The sequence below is a fragment of the Phalacrocorax carbo genome, chromosome 10 (assembly GCF_963921805.1).
Source record: "Phalacrocorax carbo chromosome 10, bPhaCar2.1, whole genome shotgun sequence".
Classification (NCBI taxonomy): domain Eukaryota; kingdom Metazoa; phylum Chordata; class Aves; order Suliformes; family Phalacrocoracidae; genus Phalacrocorax; species Phalacrocorax carbo.
In genome coordinates this window covers 1,791,031-1,806,765 of record NC_087522.1, presented here as the reverse complement: position 1 = coordinate 1,806,765, position 15,735 = coordinate 1,791,031, and the positions used below count along the sequence as shown (strand labels likewise).

Here is a 15,735-nt window from a genome sequence, read left to right as displayed (position 1 = left end):
ATATGAGAAATTAGTGCTAAATTTCCTGGAGAAGTGCTGGAATGGGGTTCTTGTGAGCTGAGCACCACAGACCTGCCGATGGTTTCCCCTCACTTCAGGTCTGGGCGGTCAGGCAGTACGGGGCCTAGGTGAGGTGATGCCGTGTGCTAAAAATGTTCTCCAGAGCAAGAGACATGATGATTTTTCATGCCTGGAGCTTAAATGAAGATACGATGGAATTTGTCACGGCAAGTGCATGTAACTCCTGCAGTTTGCCAGATTAATCTCATCTGAAGGATAAAACCAAGCAAGTGTGGTGACAGGCGCCGTACAGCACTGCTGTGTGCCTTGGCGTGATGAGGCACTGCGCCCTTGCAGAAGAGAGCAGGGCAGCGTTCATGCGGGAAGACGCTAGTGAAGGTCAGGAATCTGCGCTTACGTCGTGCTCTCGTTGTCCTGACGGGGTTTTGGGGAGGGCCGTGGGTGTGCGGAGGTGAGTTTTTAAAGATGTGACCAATGTTTTGATCGTAGACGTTTGAAAGATCGGTGCAGCTCCTGGATCAAATTCCTTCTTACGACACACACAAGATTGCAGTGCTCTATGTTGGGGAAGGCCAGGTGAGCTGTGTGCAGATGCGTTCGTCCTTTAACGCTCCCATCTCAGCAGGAGGCCAGGCACCACTGCTTCAGCTGCGAGATTTGTCCTGCTGCTGCAGTGTTTTTCGAAAAGCGTGTCCGTTGCCCAGTGTGCCATGAGCACGAGCCAGCAGTGCCCGGGTGGCCAAGGAGGCCACCAGCCCCCGGGCTTGTGTCAGCCGTGGTGTGGCCAGCAGGAGTCGGGCAGGGATGGGGCCCCCGTGCTCGGCCCTGGGGAGGCCCCACCTCGAGTGCTGGGCTCAGGTTTGGGCCCCTCGGGACAAGAAGGGCCTTGAGGGGCTGGAGCGTGTCCAGAGAAGGGCAGCGGGGCTGGGGCAGGGTCTGGAGCACAAGTGTGCTGGGGGGCGGCTGAGGGGGCTGGGGGGGTTTAGCCTGGAGAAGGGGGGGCTGAGGGGAGCCCTTCTCGCTCTCTGCAGCTGCCTGAGAGGGGCTGGAGTGAGGGGGGGGTCGGTCTCTGCTCCCAAGTCACCAGTGACAGGGCGAGAGGGAACGGCCTCAGGCTGCATCAGGGCAGGTTTAGGTTGGAGATGAGGGAAAATGTCTTTAGTGCCAGAGCGGTCAGGCCTTGGCACAGGCTGCCCAGAGAGGTGGGGGAGTCACCGTCCCTGGGGGGGTGTTCAAAAACCGTGCAGACGTGGCACTTGGGGACACGGTTTAGGAGGCCTGGGGGTGTTGGGTTGATGGTTGGACTTGATGATCCTTGAGGTCTTTTCCAACCTTAATGATTCTGTGATTCTGTGATTCTAAAAATCACACACTCGGGAGAGACATCGCTAATTTATTTCAGGGCTGCGCAAGCCTGGGTGCGTGATCGTTTTCCACAAATCAAGCACCCTGAAGCCGGCTGCCTTATCATATTTATACAATAAGTCCATACATATTCTGCCTAATACATGTTCATCCTAACCTACATAGGTTGTGTAATGGCATTAAGTCACTCCTCTTGGCTCTGCTTCAGGTTCTTCTGCGCGTGCCTTCCTCTCTTCAGGGGTCTTTGGTGGCCTTTACAGACAAAGTACCCTAACTTCTTTTACCTGTGTATGGCCGCGTGTTACTCAAGGACAATTTAAGGCTATTTTCTCTTGCCAGCTCTCCTTAATTTTCTCCTAAAAGGAACGCTTGTTCTTGATTAAATGGATAATCGCTGATGGCCAAGATATCCCGTCCCTAAGCTTAGGTTAAATATTAAAACATGAAACAGCGCTTGATCAAAAAGAAAGGAGTCTAGATTCATGCTAATTAAGCATATACAATATGTGTTCTTTCCAGGGAGGGGTTGTTCTCTTACAGCAGTAACCTTGTTTTTCCTTAGTTTCTTGCCCTAAAGATCAGTGCCTGCACGAAGCCCTTCTAGGAAAGTGATAACCTAATCGCTCGTGCTGATTGAGTGCTCTTAGTGTTCAGTGTGGGACTCCCGTCTTCTTATTTCCTAGAGCAACAATGAAATCGCAATTCTGTCAAACGAACACGGATCCTACCGCTATACGGAGTTCCTGACTGGCTTAGGGAAGCTCATTGAGCTCAAAGACTGTCAGCCAGATAAAATTTACCTTGGTGGCCTGGACGTGTGTGGGGAGGATGGACAGTTCACCTACTGTTGGCACGATGACATCATGCAAGGTAAGGTGGCTCCAGAATTTGGAAGGATGGTCTTGTCTCATCTTAAGACTGACCTGCCTTCTACAAACTCTTTCCTTTCCAGGGATGTAGTAAAGACGACCTGGGCTCTGTTCCCCTCCCATTTTTCCTCTGCTATCTCTGCGAGCCATGTGTTAGAGTCTGGGAGAGGTGCATATCTGCCTTATTAAAGCAAAGAATAAATCACTGACTTTTAAAATAGTCTGCTCTATTAAAGGTCACTATGGTTTGGTCTAGAGGTTTGTAGAATTAGCTGTTTGTTCTTGAGCTGCTACGAAGGCTGTTAACGGAGGGTAGCGTGTGCGTGCCAAAGCTCTGCTGATCATGCCTCTGAGGAGCAGTGCTGAAAGGGGAGGGTTGTCATTACTGCGGTCGTTCCTAACTGAACTGCAGTGCCACGGAGCTCCTGCAGCACCAAGCAGTGCAGGTATCATCCAGGATCCAACCAGCTGGAATGAACTTCCCAAATTTTTTTGTGGAGCTCTGTGCGTCCCAGTCATCGTATCATACTTAGTCCGGTTACTCACCGTGGCCCTGGTGCTCTGCAGAGCTCAGTTAGGGGAGGTGCTGGTTTAAGCTATTTCACTCTTCCTCCTCAAACCAGGTGCTACTCACCGTGCTACTGTGGTCACGGAAAAACTACCCAGAAGCCCTTCTGCAGGTGCCCGTTCGTTCTCTGTGAACGGATGGATGACACCTACCCCAGCGCGGTGAGGACGCTGCTTCCAGCGTACGTCCGGCACGTGCTGAAAGCCAGGCCCTGAATTCACTTCGCTGAGCCTGGTGCTGGGGGAGACTCTGCAGGGGGGTACCAAGGAGCAGAGCTCTCAGAGCTGCCTTTTCACTGCCCGCTGCGCTCTGTGCCTCCGGTACCGCTGGAGCCGTCCGGCGGGACCGGATTCAGCTGTCGCAAGTGGGGACAAACCCACTGAGGGAGCACAACTCCTATTTTTCCCTATCGTGGTGCTGGTACTACTTTGTCTTCCAGACGAGTGCTGCGTGCTGACCCTTGCTGCTCGCAGCACTGCTTTCCCAGGCCAGCCTAAGGGCTTTTCTGTTTCCCCTTCAGCCATTTTCCACATTGCTACTCTGATGCCCACAAAGGACTTGGATAAATACCGCTGTGACAAGAAGAGGCACCTCGGGAATGATTTCGTTTCTATCGTTTACAATGATTCTGGAGAAGACTTTAAACTGGGAACAATAAAGGTACAAGATTTTACTTGTGGCTGTGCTGTAAAACGGGCCCGTGGCTGTTTGTAAAACCTTAATCCGATGCGTGGTATCTTAGCAAACAGTGCTGACATCATGAACGGAGGTTATTTGCCTTGGTGGGTCCACATGTGTCAGTTGATGGCATTCACAGGAATCACGATGGCTGCCAGTAACACGTAGGTGACTCTTTTATTGTTTTCCCATTAGGGTCAGTTCAATTTTGTGCATGTTATCATCACACCACTGGACTATGACTGCAACCTGGTGACGCTGCAGTGTCGGAAAGGTAGGAATCCCTCCAGCCTTTGTTCTCAGTCTTTCCTGTATTGGTGGCGCAGTAACTGCCTTCACTTTGCTGTGTTTTTATGTTTCAAAAGTAAAAACTTCCAGGAGAAACTCTCTGAAACCGATTTGCTGCCCAATTACGTCTGGCTGTGTCCTGTTTGTGTCTCTTCCCCAAGACAAGGGTTATCTTCCCGTTGTACCACTCATACTGTCTTCGAGCTTAAGACAAAGTACCGGCAGAGTAGAGCAGGTCCCTCCAACAAGGGCGTGGGGACACGGGAGGAGGTACGAGGTGGAGGTGCCCGTGGCTCTGGGCTGTCCTGCCCAGCACTGCAGGAGCTGACGCTTGCGTGGCTCCGTGCGAGCTCAGCAGCGCTGGCGCAGTGATCTGCAGGGGCGTTTGCTTTCCTCGTACCAAAGGGGCACTTGTGGGGTGTTTTTTTTTTGCTTGCGCTTTGGTTCGTGTGATGAAGAGCCCAGCAGGCTCTCCTCAAACCTGTACAGAGCAGCCAGAATTTGAGAGGCAGTTGTGTTTAGCTGCAGTGCAAGCTGTGTTACAGTTGGAGCTGTAGAGCTCAATGGGACCTTCTGAGATTGTCATGCAATTCCTCAGGCTTAAATCAATTACCTATTTCGTTACTGGCAACCTTTGGCTCGTTCTTCGCTGTCTTACAAGAATTTTTTTCTTATTCCTTCAAAACAAAGACATGGAGGGTCTTGTAGACACGAGTGTCGCGAAGATCATCTCCGACAAGAACCTGCCGTTTGTAGCCCGTCAGATGGCCCTGCACGCGAACGTGAGTACCCCTGAGCTCCCGGAGACTTCCTGTCTTCAAATAGCTGGTGTTTTGGTCCATCACCAGCTTCCAAGGAGATGAGTAGGGCTTGCTAAAGCAAGTCCGTTTTTTGCTTCAGTTATTGCTGCCAACCTTGAAGTCAGAGTTAGCACGTGAACAGCTTTAACTTAGGGCTGTATTTCAGTCGCTGTCAAACTGAAACGTTCTTTTCATTTTATTGTCGTGGTTATGTTCACGTGCCTCCTCTCTTTCCCTGCTTCCCCCGCCCTTCCCACATCAGATGGCTTCCCAGGTTCATCATAGTCGATCCAACCCTACTGACACCTACCCCTCCAAATGGATTGCAAGGCTACGTCACATCAAGAGGCTGAGGCACCGGGTAAGTAAAGCTCTTTGTTCCTAGTGTTTAGAACTGGGCTCTATCTTAGACTCTTATTACAAATAAGGCACATAAAATCAGCTGTCAAACCCTGCTGAGTAAGAGGAGGAACATGTGTATGAAGGCTAGAATCCAGCTATCGTGGGAATGACAAGGGTACCGATGTCGGTCTGGCCTTGCGAGCTTCCAAACAGCTTCCCTGGTGGCAAAGGGTCTGGGAGCCCTAATGTCTGGACACAGAGCTGCTCCCCCTCGGCCCCCTGCTAGGGATGGTAGGACAAGCTGCCCTGCCCTGCCCAAACCAAGAGTGAAAGGCGTTTCAGAGAGAATGGAGCTCAGCTGTTCTCGTTTGACTTTCAGCTACGTGAAGAAACCCAGTACCAGACCCCTGGCCTTCCCCTGCAGATGCATCCGTCTGCTCCGACAAAGCCCCCTCCCCAGATCCCTCAGGACCCTCCACCCACCTACGAGACAGGGCAGAGGAAGCGCCTCATCTCCTCGGTGGACGACTTCACAGAGTTCGTGTAGATCCCAGCGGGTCGGCGCGTCTGTCCTGGGGCGGACGAGGCGGCGGAAGCGTTTTACCTGCGTGCTGACTCCGTGCGGCCGCACGGACGTAGAGGAGCGGGGTTTGGCGGCGCAGCCTGGCTGTGCTGCTCGCACGTGGACTCGGCGTTGAACCGTACCGGGAGACTCGAACGTTTCACTGTCTCGGCCCGCCTCTGTTGTCTAGTGAGGACGCTGTATCCCCAGCAGATGCTCCAAGAGAGGACAAACTCTACGTGTTTTTGGTTTTGTTTGGTTTGAACTGTTTCAAGGCTTCCGTCTCTGATGGGACCTTTCTTGCAGAACCTTTCTTTGGACTCCTTCCACGCCAGAGTCTGGTGGAAGCAGGCAAAGTATGATATTCTGCAGTTCATCACATAGTTGGAAGGTGCAGATTTTGACGACTTTATTGGGAATGAAATATGAAGTATTGAAAATCCAGTCACTATTTCTAAGCACCCTGGAATCCCAGCTCCTCTCCAGGCCTTGGTACCTCTCAGCACTTCAGGCTCTCAGACTTGCTCTGCTGCCAGCTCTGGTAAGAGCTAATTTGGGTTCTCAAGTGACCTGCCAAACACGCTGCTTAAATTCCGAGGGGTCTGTCTCGATTTCGAGAGATGCGCGGCACACCCTCCCTCAGTCGGCAGGGATGATTTTGCTGCCAGAAGTCACACAGAGCCGGGAGGCGGGTGCCGCTCGCCGGCGCAGCGGAGTGGCAGCGAGCTGGGGCACGAGCCGCTCGCGATGAACAGGCCGACCCACAGGGCTGCCTGCAAGGGTTTAGCCAGAGGCCAGACCTGGCTTCTGGGTCCAGCTGCAGAATTTCCGCTGGTTGCAGCGATGCTGGGGGTAACTTGCCCTTCTCTGTGCACCCGGTAAATCCCTTTTTCTGAAAGACTGTTGACATGTCTTGGGGCATCACCTCTGACCGAGTTTTGCCTGTTGCACTAACGCCTAGCGCCAGTCTCTCCTCCTGGGGACGCGGGTAACACGCGGTCCTTTCCGCGCACGTGTGTACAGGCGGAGCGGGATCACGTCGCCCATCTTGCGGTAAGATGGTCATCAGACACTACACTACCAAACTGGGAGAAACCATGTAAGCTGGACTATACTGTGAGTACTTTATCTCCTGCTTTGCCAATAAAGGGGAAGCGTGGCTTTTTGGTACCGGGTACCGGCAGCGCCCGTGCCACGGAGATGAAGACGAGTGCAGTCTGCACACGGAACTGTGAAGCGACGGGCGGGGGGGACAGAAGTGATGCTATTAGCTTGTGCAGAGCTGTTTCAGAACTCTAAGTGTACGTTGTGTTTTGAGTGTTTCTAAGTCATAAAAGAAATAAAATATTCGTACGGTCAGTGGGTTCTTGCTGGCCTGGGAAGAGTCAAACTTTCATAATAATGGCAAGTCCCTCTTTCCCCCTCTCAGTTTTCCGCTCCATATCGCTCCTCTGCCAGTGACCACCAGCCACGCCGCCGAGCGCTGGCCCTGGTGCGATACGTGGCCGTGCCGCAGGCCCTGTACTGGGGCTGTTCCCTCTGGTTCAGCTTCAGGTAACCTCTGCAGCGGGGAGAGCGGGGAGAAGGGGGGGGGGGCTTTTTGGGCAGCATTTCCCACCCCAGGCGGGCCAGAGCAGCCCATGTGCCCCCGCCGGGCCTGGGGCCGGGCGAGCCCTCGTGCCACGCTCTGCCTGGGCTGAGGCTCCTTTACGGCGACCACAGCCCCTTCCCTGACAAGCTGAGGGCGTTAATTACAGCCTGGACTGGCTGATTCAACCGAGTGTCTTGTAGAATTCCGGTCACACAGAGGAGGACAATGGGGCTGGGAGGAACGGCTCTGGCAGCGCTGCTTTGCCCTGTGCCCCTGCCGCGCTCTCGCTGGTAGCGCTGGGGGGCTGGAGGGAGCGTAACAAAGGCACCAGAGCCAGGTCGTAGCAGTCATCTTTTATTTGACCTTGTCATTTTTTTTACGAAACATCCCCATAGTTACAAAATAGGATATTTTTGTTTGCAGTGAAATGCTGACCAGACAGTAACAGTTGGCGTATTGGTCACAATCGTCTGTTCTTAAAAAAAACCAACAAACCAAAGTAAGTCCCTCCCTCTCCCTTTTAAACTAATGGATAGAATTTTTTATTTAAGCAGCTTGATACTGTTGCATCTTTGTGAGACTTAAGACAATAAATAAGAAACCATCTCTCGGTGACTACAAACACAGACATATACATTCAGGAGTATTTATTGGCTGGGGCTGCAAGTCAAGTTTATTCTGTCGAGGGTATAACTCCAGGCCTAGTAACGCCGGCTGCAGCGAAGTGCCTGTGTACGCGGTACCTTAGCTGGGACAGTGAAGGAACCCTGTGAGTGTTGCTATAGTTTGTACAAATAAACGCTGCGATATGAGAACTGTGATTGCCCGAAAGCTGTCAGTGGTGCCCACCACGCCCGTGGGCCCTCGCGGAGGTGTTTGGCTTTTCAAGAAACAACTGTAGGTTCCAGAGCTGCTCTCCGTACTTCAAGTGAAGGAAAGAAGTAGGGCAGTTGTCCTGTTTCTGCTCCTCTTTGATTAGAAGAAGCGCTTGGTAAGTCACACGCATCACGTCGCACTCACACACACACACACGCAGAGGAAGCTCGGTAAGAAACAGGCACTTGGGACCAAAAATCCTGCCGCTTCACCGGGGGAGCGTCCCCGTTACACCCGCCCGCTCGCCTCCCGTTAGCTTATGGACGGCTGTTGGAGCAGCCGCGTCCCTGCCTGCCCCTGCCTCTCGCCGCCGTCCTGCCTGCACGGCCCTCCTAGTAACACCCGCTTTTAAATGAGCACACGCGAGCTGGGGGCATCGGGAGGGGCTGAGGACGGAGCTGGCGTTCTTGAACGGAACGTTTCGCCTCTTGGCGCTGCAAGGGATTGCCAAGACCTGCTTGGTTCATTTTACTCACGGCACGCTCCCGCCTGGCCCTCGGGGGCGGCTGGATCTGCGCGCGTTGCTCCGCGGCAGCGGGGAAGGGCCGCCCCGGGTGCCCGGAGGTTAAAAGTGGTGGTTCTGGTGCAGTTGTGGTTAGGAGAGCTCCCACGTAAGAACTCGAGAGAGAGTCAGAGCTGGTGGCCCGCCCAGCAGCACGTGCCAGCGAGTGTTTTCCTGCAGTAACCCTCCTTTTGCCGGCCAGAACAGCGCCAGCATGCTTAAGCAGCACTGTTAGACGATGAGCAACCTGCTTTTTTGTCTTTGGAGGTAGCTGCTACTTACGCAACTAAATGCTTCTCCAGTGCCTTTTCTTTTGAGGCATAACCAAAGAGCCCCTTTGGGCAGAAGGACAGAAGTAGAACAGAGTTCCTGAGTTTCACCCAGGGTCTGTGCTTATCTCTCCAAATAGGGTTTTGCTTTACAAGCACATCCTTCCTAGCCCCAGGGAGGCCACAGCGCTGGGACGCTGAGCTTAGCAGCCAGCTGCGACTGCAGACGTGTGCCCGGTGCCGTTGCCAGAGCTGCAGTGCCCCATCCCAGGTATCCTGCTGCCTCTCACAGCTGCTCCTTTTGCTGCCTTAGGGGTTTTTGGACCAGCACTGTGCCTCTCACCAAAAAAGAGAGTCACGGGCACCTACCGGCGTTGAGCCCGGGGGCTGCGCGGCTCGGCTAAGTAAAAGGAACCAAAAAACTACAAGGCCAATAGTGTTAAAACTCGGGCTTGAAAACCGGTTTTAGATACCAGCAGCGGTCTGGGGAAGACGGAGCTGTTTGGAAAAGGTGTAACGAATCACAGCTGCAGAGAGCACAAAGCTTGCTAACCTCAGCACCAGCGCCGCGCTCACAGGACCTCACCGCTGGCTCTGCCTGCCCCAGGCACCTGCTGCCTCCAGGCTGGGAGCCTCCACCTCCAGCCGCTGCTCCTGAGCTCCAGCCACTTCCCTGTCATCTCCTTGTCTACCTGCCTGTTCCTTCCCGTTACGAGAGCCTCGTGGTTACCAGTATTAGTTTTCTCCCCCCTGCACGCTACTTCCCTCTGTGCCATCTGCTCTTCCCCCACCTCTGTGGTGCCCAAGCCACCATCGCACTTTTAAGTGATCTTCAAGCTACAGCACGCTTGTTTTCTCCCGCCCTCATCCTTCTGCAACGTTTCCTTCCTGCCGAGTCCTTCAAAGGCAACGTACACCAGAGCCAAAGCCATCACCAAGAGCACCCCTGCGTCCTCCTTCAGTCACCTGTAAGGGCCGCGGGCAGGTGCCTGGAGCCAAGGAGCACGTGGATGGGCTGGAACAACAGCCTTGGAAGCCTCTAACACAGCGGGGCAGAAGTGCCGGGAGCTGGGTGGGGGCACTCGGGAGGCGACGTCCAAGGGGTGTCCAAGAAAACCCCTCTCTCTGCCCAGAAAGGTCTCCCCAGCCAGGGCTGCGGGAAGGACGCTCCCAGGCCCAGCGGCCTCAGAGGCAAGACGCAGTCTAACCCGGGGCGCGCTGCCCGCCTGGCCTCGCTGCCCGCCTGGCCTCCCCTCCAAGCCTCCTTCTTACATTTCCAAAGCACGGAGCAGGTTTTTGGGAACACACCGACTCGCACGGCCCTGCCACGCTCCGCTCCACCTGCAGGGACTGGCCCAGAGCCAGCCCAGCCGAACCTCCGCCGGGAGGAGAGCACACGCACCACATGCACACAGACACCTAATACTTTATATACACGGGACATTCCCAGGAAGAAGCACTTAATACATCCTTTAAATAACTCTGACAATAGTATTCTGTCTCCTATCTACATGTTTCAAACACGTTACCGATGCTATGAAAATATAGCAAACATACAAAAATATATACATTTTAAAAAGAAAAAAAACAAACCCCACCATATAAATTACTTACAATATACATAACGTGAAATGGCGATGACGAAGCGAACGCAGGCCCTGGGGAGGCTTCAGCCGCCGCTCAGCACCCCCGCGCTGCGAGCAGGGGGTGCCCCGCGGCGCAGCCCCTCCCCGGCCGGGCACGGCGAGCACAGGCCAGCTGTAGCCCAGCGCACGGCGCGTCCCGGGGAGCTGCGGGGCGCCAGGGCTGGAAGGACCCCGACGAAAAATAACCTCCGTTAGGGCTTCACCCGCCTGCCCCGACACCTTTGTGCTTCTCGTAGGGAAGATGCCAGGAGGTACCGGCCCGGCTGCCTCAGGCGGGGGCGTGCTGGGGGCTGCGTTCACCTCGTCAGCGCTTGCTCATTTCAGTTTATGATTTAAACAAACAAAAAATACTGCTCTTGTGATATATTATCCCGTTCTTGTTAGATCGCATGTGTCATTGTTAGCCGAGGAAAGCATTGTTTAAAGTGCTGGGCAGTACATACGAACAAGTAAACCAAAAAATAAAATACATATACTTATGTCAATACATTCCTTGGATTAGAAAAGCCAAGCAGCCAGCAGCGCCCGCGCCCCGTGGGCCACGGCGCGGGGGGCGAGCGCGGGCGGGCAGGGGTGGGTGGGGACCGCAGCGAAGCCAGCACGTTGGCAACCCCACGCTCAGCGACGGCTGAGAGCAGCCCCAGGTCTCCGCGCCCCACGGGCTGAGCCGCTGCTCATCCTCCCCTCCGAGCCTGGCCGGGTAGCAGGGCTGGCAGCGCGCTGCAGCTTGCAATGTCATTTCTTTTAAATATTGGACTTTTTTTAAATACAAATAATAGTACCAATTTCGGGAGGATAAAAGTAGCCAATACTGGAAATTAACTGCTCTGGGTGTAGATATTATTTATCTATATCTATATATATTTATGCTTAGAAAACACAAACAATGGGTTAAATATCTTCTTGAAACCTGTAGCTTTCCTCCACAGTGTGTCTGGTCGACAAAAAAGCCAAGACTCAGTTCAAACCTTCAAGGCCTGGGGCTTTCCTCTCCCCCTTCCATCCGGCACAGCCAGCAGGGAAGGGAGGTGAGCTTCGTACCGGTCACCCTGCGCCAGTGCCCAGTAAAGTGTCCTTGTGACGGTCGCCACACGCGGGCTGTTTGCAACGGGGCCACTTAACAGAAGACGGCTTTTTTTAATACTGCCCTACCCCGGCAGGGATTTCCCGCACGCTGACCGTACCCCGGCGCAGCCGCCCCCAGCTGTCCCCGCGGGAAAGGCTCAGCCTTCTCCAGCCACCCCTTAACGCTGGGAAGCGCCAGCCGGGCACGGTCAGGTCTGTGGAGGGTGGCGGCTGTGGCAGCCCCGTTGCAGGCAGCAGCCCCGCGCGCCCCGGCAGGCGCAGCCGCCGCGGCGGGAGCTATCAGAAGCGGCAGCTCCTGAGGCTCCAGGTCTGCACGGCAGGCACAGCCCACCCTTCGCAAACCCCTTCGCAGGCGCTCTCTGCCCTCCGAGGGCGCTGCTCCCCACGACGCCCAGCGCGCCGCCCGTTATTTGACAGCGGGGTGCACCCTGTTCTTGGCCCGGAGGGGCCGTTTCTTCTTCACCACCGGAGCTACGGCGGCACAGGGTTTGTGTGGGGGCAGCACGGAAGCCGCCACGCTGATGCCTCTGCTAGCTCGAAGGAGCCGGCTGGGCACCGAGCCCCTGCGGCCTGGTGGGGCGGCAGGAGAGTGGGGGGACAGTGGGGCGTCCCGCGGGGGCTGCAGGTCCGTGTCGGAGGAGATCTCGGGCGAGGGCCCCTGCTCCGTGCTGCCTGCACAGTACCTGCTCAGGACATCCTCCGACAGCTGGGTGTACCTCCTCCGGGAGCGGCGGCTCTGAGAGCCCTCCAGCTGGTGCTCGATGCGGTACACGTCCTCCGTCACCTGGTTGACCCGGTCAAATTGGGCAAGCAGCATCTCAAAGAGGGAAAGGAGGCGCTGGATGTCAGCGTCCACTTCCAGGCTGTCGCGGGTGCTCAGCACGAGGCTCAGCCCGTCCAGCTGGCTGGAGGAGGTGGAGGCCCTGGAGCTGTCCGAGGCAGCGCTGGGAGTGGGGCCCCGGAAGGATTTGGAGTCGCTGGAGTCTCGGGATGGCAGCGGCTCCATCCCTTCGAACCTCACCTTGTGCCGGAACTGGAAGAGAAGAGGGGAGCAGGAGGCAGAGTTATTTCAGGAGCTGGTGAGCAGGAACGCTGTGCTGTGGCACTGTCCTGCTCCAAACAGCCCCAGCGCTGCTGCCGGCCGTTCCTGGTGGGTCAGGCCACGGCCCGGACCTGGGGACAGATCCCAGACAAGAACACGTGGAACTGTGGGACTGAGAACTGGCAGCAGATGCCCCTACAATGCCCCATCACCAGCCCAGCTCATGGGCCTCCAGGAATGGCCGCTGCTCCAGCCCTCACCTGCCAGAGGAACCCGACTGCGAACAGCAGCGGGAAGCAGCCAGAGGCAAAGGCAGGCTGAGGACAGGGGCTGATTCTCTGCAGGTGTCTGCAGCCTACTGCCCGCTACCGGGCCCCTTCTCCACGGTGTCTCCCAGGCTACACTCACCTCCTTGGCTTTGCTGAAGCCCATCCACATTTTCAGCCTGCGCACGAAGAGCTCCACCATCTCGTAGTCCTGGGGCTCGAAGGCGGGGCGGTACAGCTCAAAGTGCATTTCCCGGTAGCTGTAGATAAGCACCGCGGTGAAGAGCCTCAGCACGATCCACACCTCCAGGATGATGTAGCTGGTGCAGAACAGGTAGTAGAGGCCTGAGGACTCGGGCAGGCAGGGGCGGAGGTTCACGCTGCCCCGCAGCATGGCAAAGAGCAGCAGGAGGCTGCTGCCGACGCTGCGGAAGGACTCCGAGGAGGAGGAGAAGAGCTGCAAAGGGGACATTGGAGGCGCAATGAGAAGGGATCAGCGGCACAACGTCCCTTTGACCCACAATACTTAGTAACCCAGGGCATGAGCCCTGAGGAGCGACCCACGGATTGGCCAGGACAGGCCACAGACACAGCCCCCGGCCAAACCCGCCTGGCCTGTGGCAGACAAGAGCACCCTGCGCTGGCTGGGCATCGGAGCACCCCAAGGACCCGCTGGGCTTCGCTCACAGTCGTGGCGTGGGGAGGGACGAGGGACAACGCGAGCCTGGGCAGCCCTTGCTGAGGACCGGCCGCTCTGCAAGGCGCGGCGGGGACAGCGGGTAGTTACCAGGAAGCCGAGCTGAGCGTAGGCCAGGAGGAGGACGGCGAACGCCAGCCCCGCAGCAGTCAGCTCCCTCGCAGACTTCTGAAAGGTTTTCCCGAACACAGACCACTGCCTGACAAAGCGCAGCTGCTGGGCAGCCTAGGACCAAGAGAGAGGGCGGTGTTACGACACGGGCCCATCGCAGAGGCTGCTGCGAGATCCTTCCAGCCCAGGGAAGGGTCTTTGAGACATCTCTACAAATCTGAGAAATGCAAGCTCTGGCAGAGCAGAGGACATCCTAGTCAACGGGCTCCTTGCAGACAAAATCATCCCATCAGCCACTCTAGGCTGAATTCCCCAAGGGAACTGGGAGCCCAGAGGCTTTAGAGACCCAAACTCCTACAGCAGAGACGCATGTGGCGTCACTGCCCACCACCTCTGCCCTGCGGTGGAGTCTGGATGTGGCAGCAGCCCCGCTGCATTTGGCCAGTGCCCGGCGCAGCAGGACCACAGTCCTTGCATTTATTTTTCCTTCGGGGCCCTTTGCTACCCCTGCCGCGGGACTGTGCGCGGACGACAAGCTGGCACGGGGGGGACCAAAGCACGCACCCCTGCCCACGTGCTGCTCCCACCCAAGCCTCTCCATACCTGAACAGTCAGGAGGAAGAGGAGGGATGCAGCCAAGGTGCTGAAGACAGTGTTGAGAAAGGCCACCTGGTAGAAGTTGGTGAAACCCTTGCGGTTGTTGAGGTACTTGAGCCACTGCTGGTCGGCAAGGGTGGCTTGGCTGAGGTGCACCACCACGGTGCAGGTGGTGAGGAGGATGAAGACCCACTGGCCGTAGTTGCCCCATAGGGTGAAGTAGGATCTGCCTTCCTTCTTGATGGACAGTGACTCAGACACCACGAAGTAGACCACAAACATCATGAGGAAGACCTGGGTGAGGAACGGAGAGGTCACCAGGGAAGGAGAGGGCAACACTTGACTGCTGTGCTGCAGCGGGGGACCCTGCAGCGCCCCAGCGCAGCAAAAGCCCCACGTGTGAGGGCGAGTTGTGCCAGCCCACAGCTGCAGCCCACCCCCGAGTCCTTCCACGCCTTCCTCGCTCACTCAGGGCCCCCCTCCCTCCCGCCCTAGCAGCGACGCTCCCCAAACCACGTCCAGTGCAGGGTGCCAGTGTCCAGGGGGAGCGAGCTCTGCTTACGCTGAACCCTGGCCCAGGGGACACGGCTTGGCTGGCTGACGTCCCCACAGAGGACAGAAGAACACAAGCCTCAAGTTCCAATAGCGACAGGCATGAGTTCAAGGAAACAAAAAGGCTGAGGCAACACCAACAAATGCTGCCAGGCATGAGGAATCTCCTTCCCCTCAGTGGTGCCAGGGATGATTTCTGTGTGCTGTCCTGGCCTGGAAGCGGAGTGGTGACAGGCATGGGGACAAGTGGCCTCAGGCAGGGGAGCTTCAATCCCTTCTGGGAGCCCAGGCAATGGGTCCCCAGAGCCCTCTGTGCAGTGACTGGGAGGAAAGAGGAGCGCAGCGATGAAATAACACACTGACCATCATGAGAAGCTGCAGCGTGACACCCCCGCTGAGCCGCAGCAGCGGGAAGGGGCTGATGGTGACAGCGGCGATGGCCTGGCCGGCCCCCAGGAACTCCAGCTGGAGGGTGATGGCAGCGTGCAGGTCCACGCTGGGGTTATACTGCATCAACTCCACAAAGACTGCCCGGCTCCTGCGGAGGGGAGAAGAGCAGCTCAGGGCACCGGGACAACCACTCTGGGCTTTGGTGCCATAGATTCTCTACCCTGTGACACTCCAGCAGCACCCCTTAAAAACCCGAGTGACAGCAGAACATTTCCTCGCCCCTGCCACACTTACATGTTGTCGATCCAGGTGTGCTCCTGAAGGAAATTCAGCTGAGCCCTGCTTTCCTCTAGTGAAGCCCCCAGCTCCTGGACGTAACCGCTGCTATCGTAGAAAGAGATGTAACCCCAGTACCAGACCCTGCAGAGGAAGAGGAGACACAGGGTGAGAGCGGAAGGACAGAGCAGCCACTGGTATGCTCTCCTACGTCGCAGGCCAGGAGCAAGCGTGCAGGTGCAGACCCCGACCCCTACACTGCACATCCAAGGGCGACAGCTGCCCCATTATTTATTTCACAAGACTAATTACAGAAGTGCATTGATCCACCTCTGTCTTCC

At 56.2% G+C, this 15,735-nt stretch overlaps 2 protein-coding genes across 10 annotated transcripts in view; one reads left to right on the top strand and one right to left on the bottom strand.

Annotated features, from left to right (window-relative positions):
- TSC2 (TSC complex subunit 2) overlaps nt 1–6,852 on the top strand; it is a 35,817-nt gene extending 28,965 nt beyond the window's left edge. For 7 of the 8 annotated variants that reach the window (XM_064461368.1, XM_064461369.1, XM_064461365.1 and 4 more), the window contains 7 exons: nt 511–597; nt 2,070–2,256; nt 3,344–3,483; nt 3,697–3,775; nt 4,480–4,571; nt 4,852–4,950; nt 5,311–6,852. In XM_064461368.1, coding sequence (XP_064317438.1) covers nt 511–597; nt 2,070–2,256; nt 3,344–3,483; nt 3,697–3,775; nt 4,480–4,571; nt 4,852–4,950; nt 5,311–5,478 — 852 coding nt within the window. In that variant the 3' untranslated portion in view covers nt 5,479–6,852. Of the gene's footprint in view, nt 1–510; nt 598–2,069; nt 2,257–3,343; nt 3,484–3,696; nt 3,776–4,479; nt 4,572–4,851; nt 4,951–5,310 lie in introns of those variants that run through there. The other variant, XR_010374583.1, reaches the window with a different exon arrangement.
- A 573-nt stretch (nt 6,853–7,425) lies between these two features.
- PKD1 (polycystin 1, transient receptor potential channel interacting) overlaps nt 7,426–15,735 on the bottom strand; it is a 100,579-nt gene continuing 92,269 nt past the window's right edge. For both annotated transcript variants that reach the window (XM_064461362.1, XM_064461363.1), the window contains exons 41-46: nt 15,413–15,538; nt 15,092–15,266; nt 14,183–14,470; nt 13,559–13,693; nt 12,914–13,228; nt 7,426–12,496 (exon numbers count right to left, since the gene is read on the bottom strand). In XM_064461362.1, the coding sequence (XP_064317432.1) occupies nt 11,870–12,496; nt 12,914–13,228; nt 13,559–13,693; nt 14,183–14,470; nt 15,092–15,266; nt 15,413–15,538 (1,666 nt within the window). In that variant the 3' untranslated portion in view covers nt 7,426–11,869. The remainder of the gene's footprint in view (nt 12,497–12,913; nt 13,229–13,558; nt 13,694–14,182; nt 14,471–15,091; nt 15,267–15,412; nt 15,539–15,735) is intronic.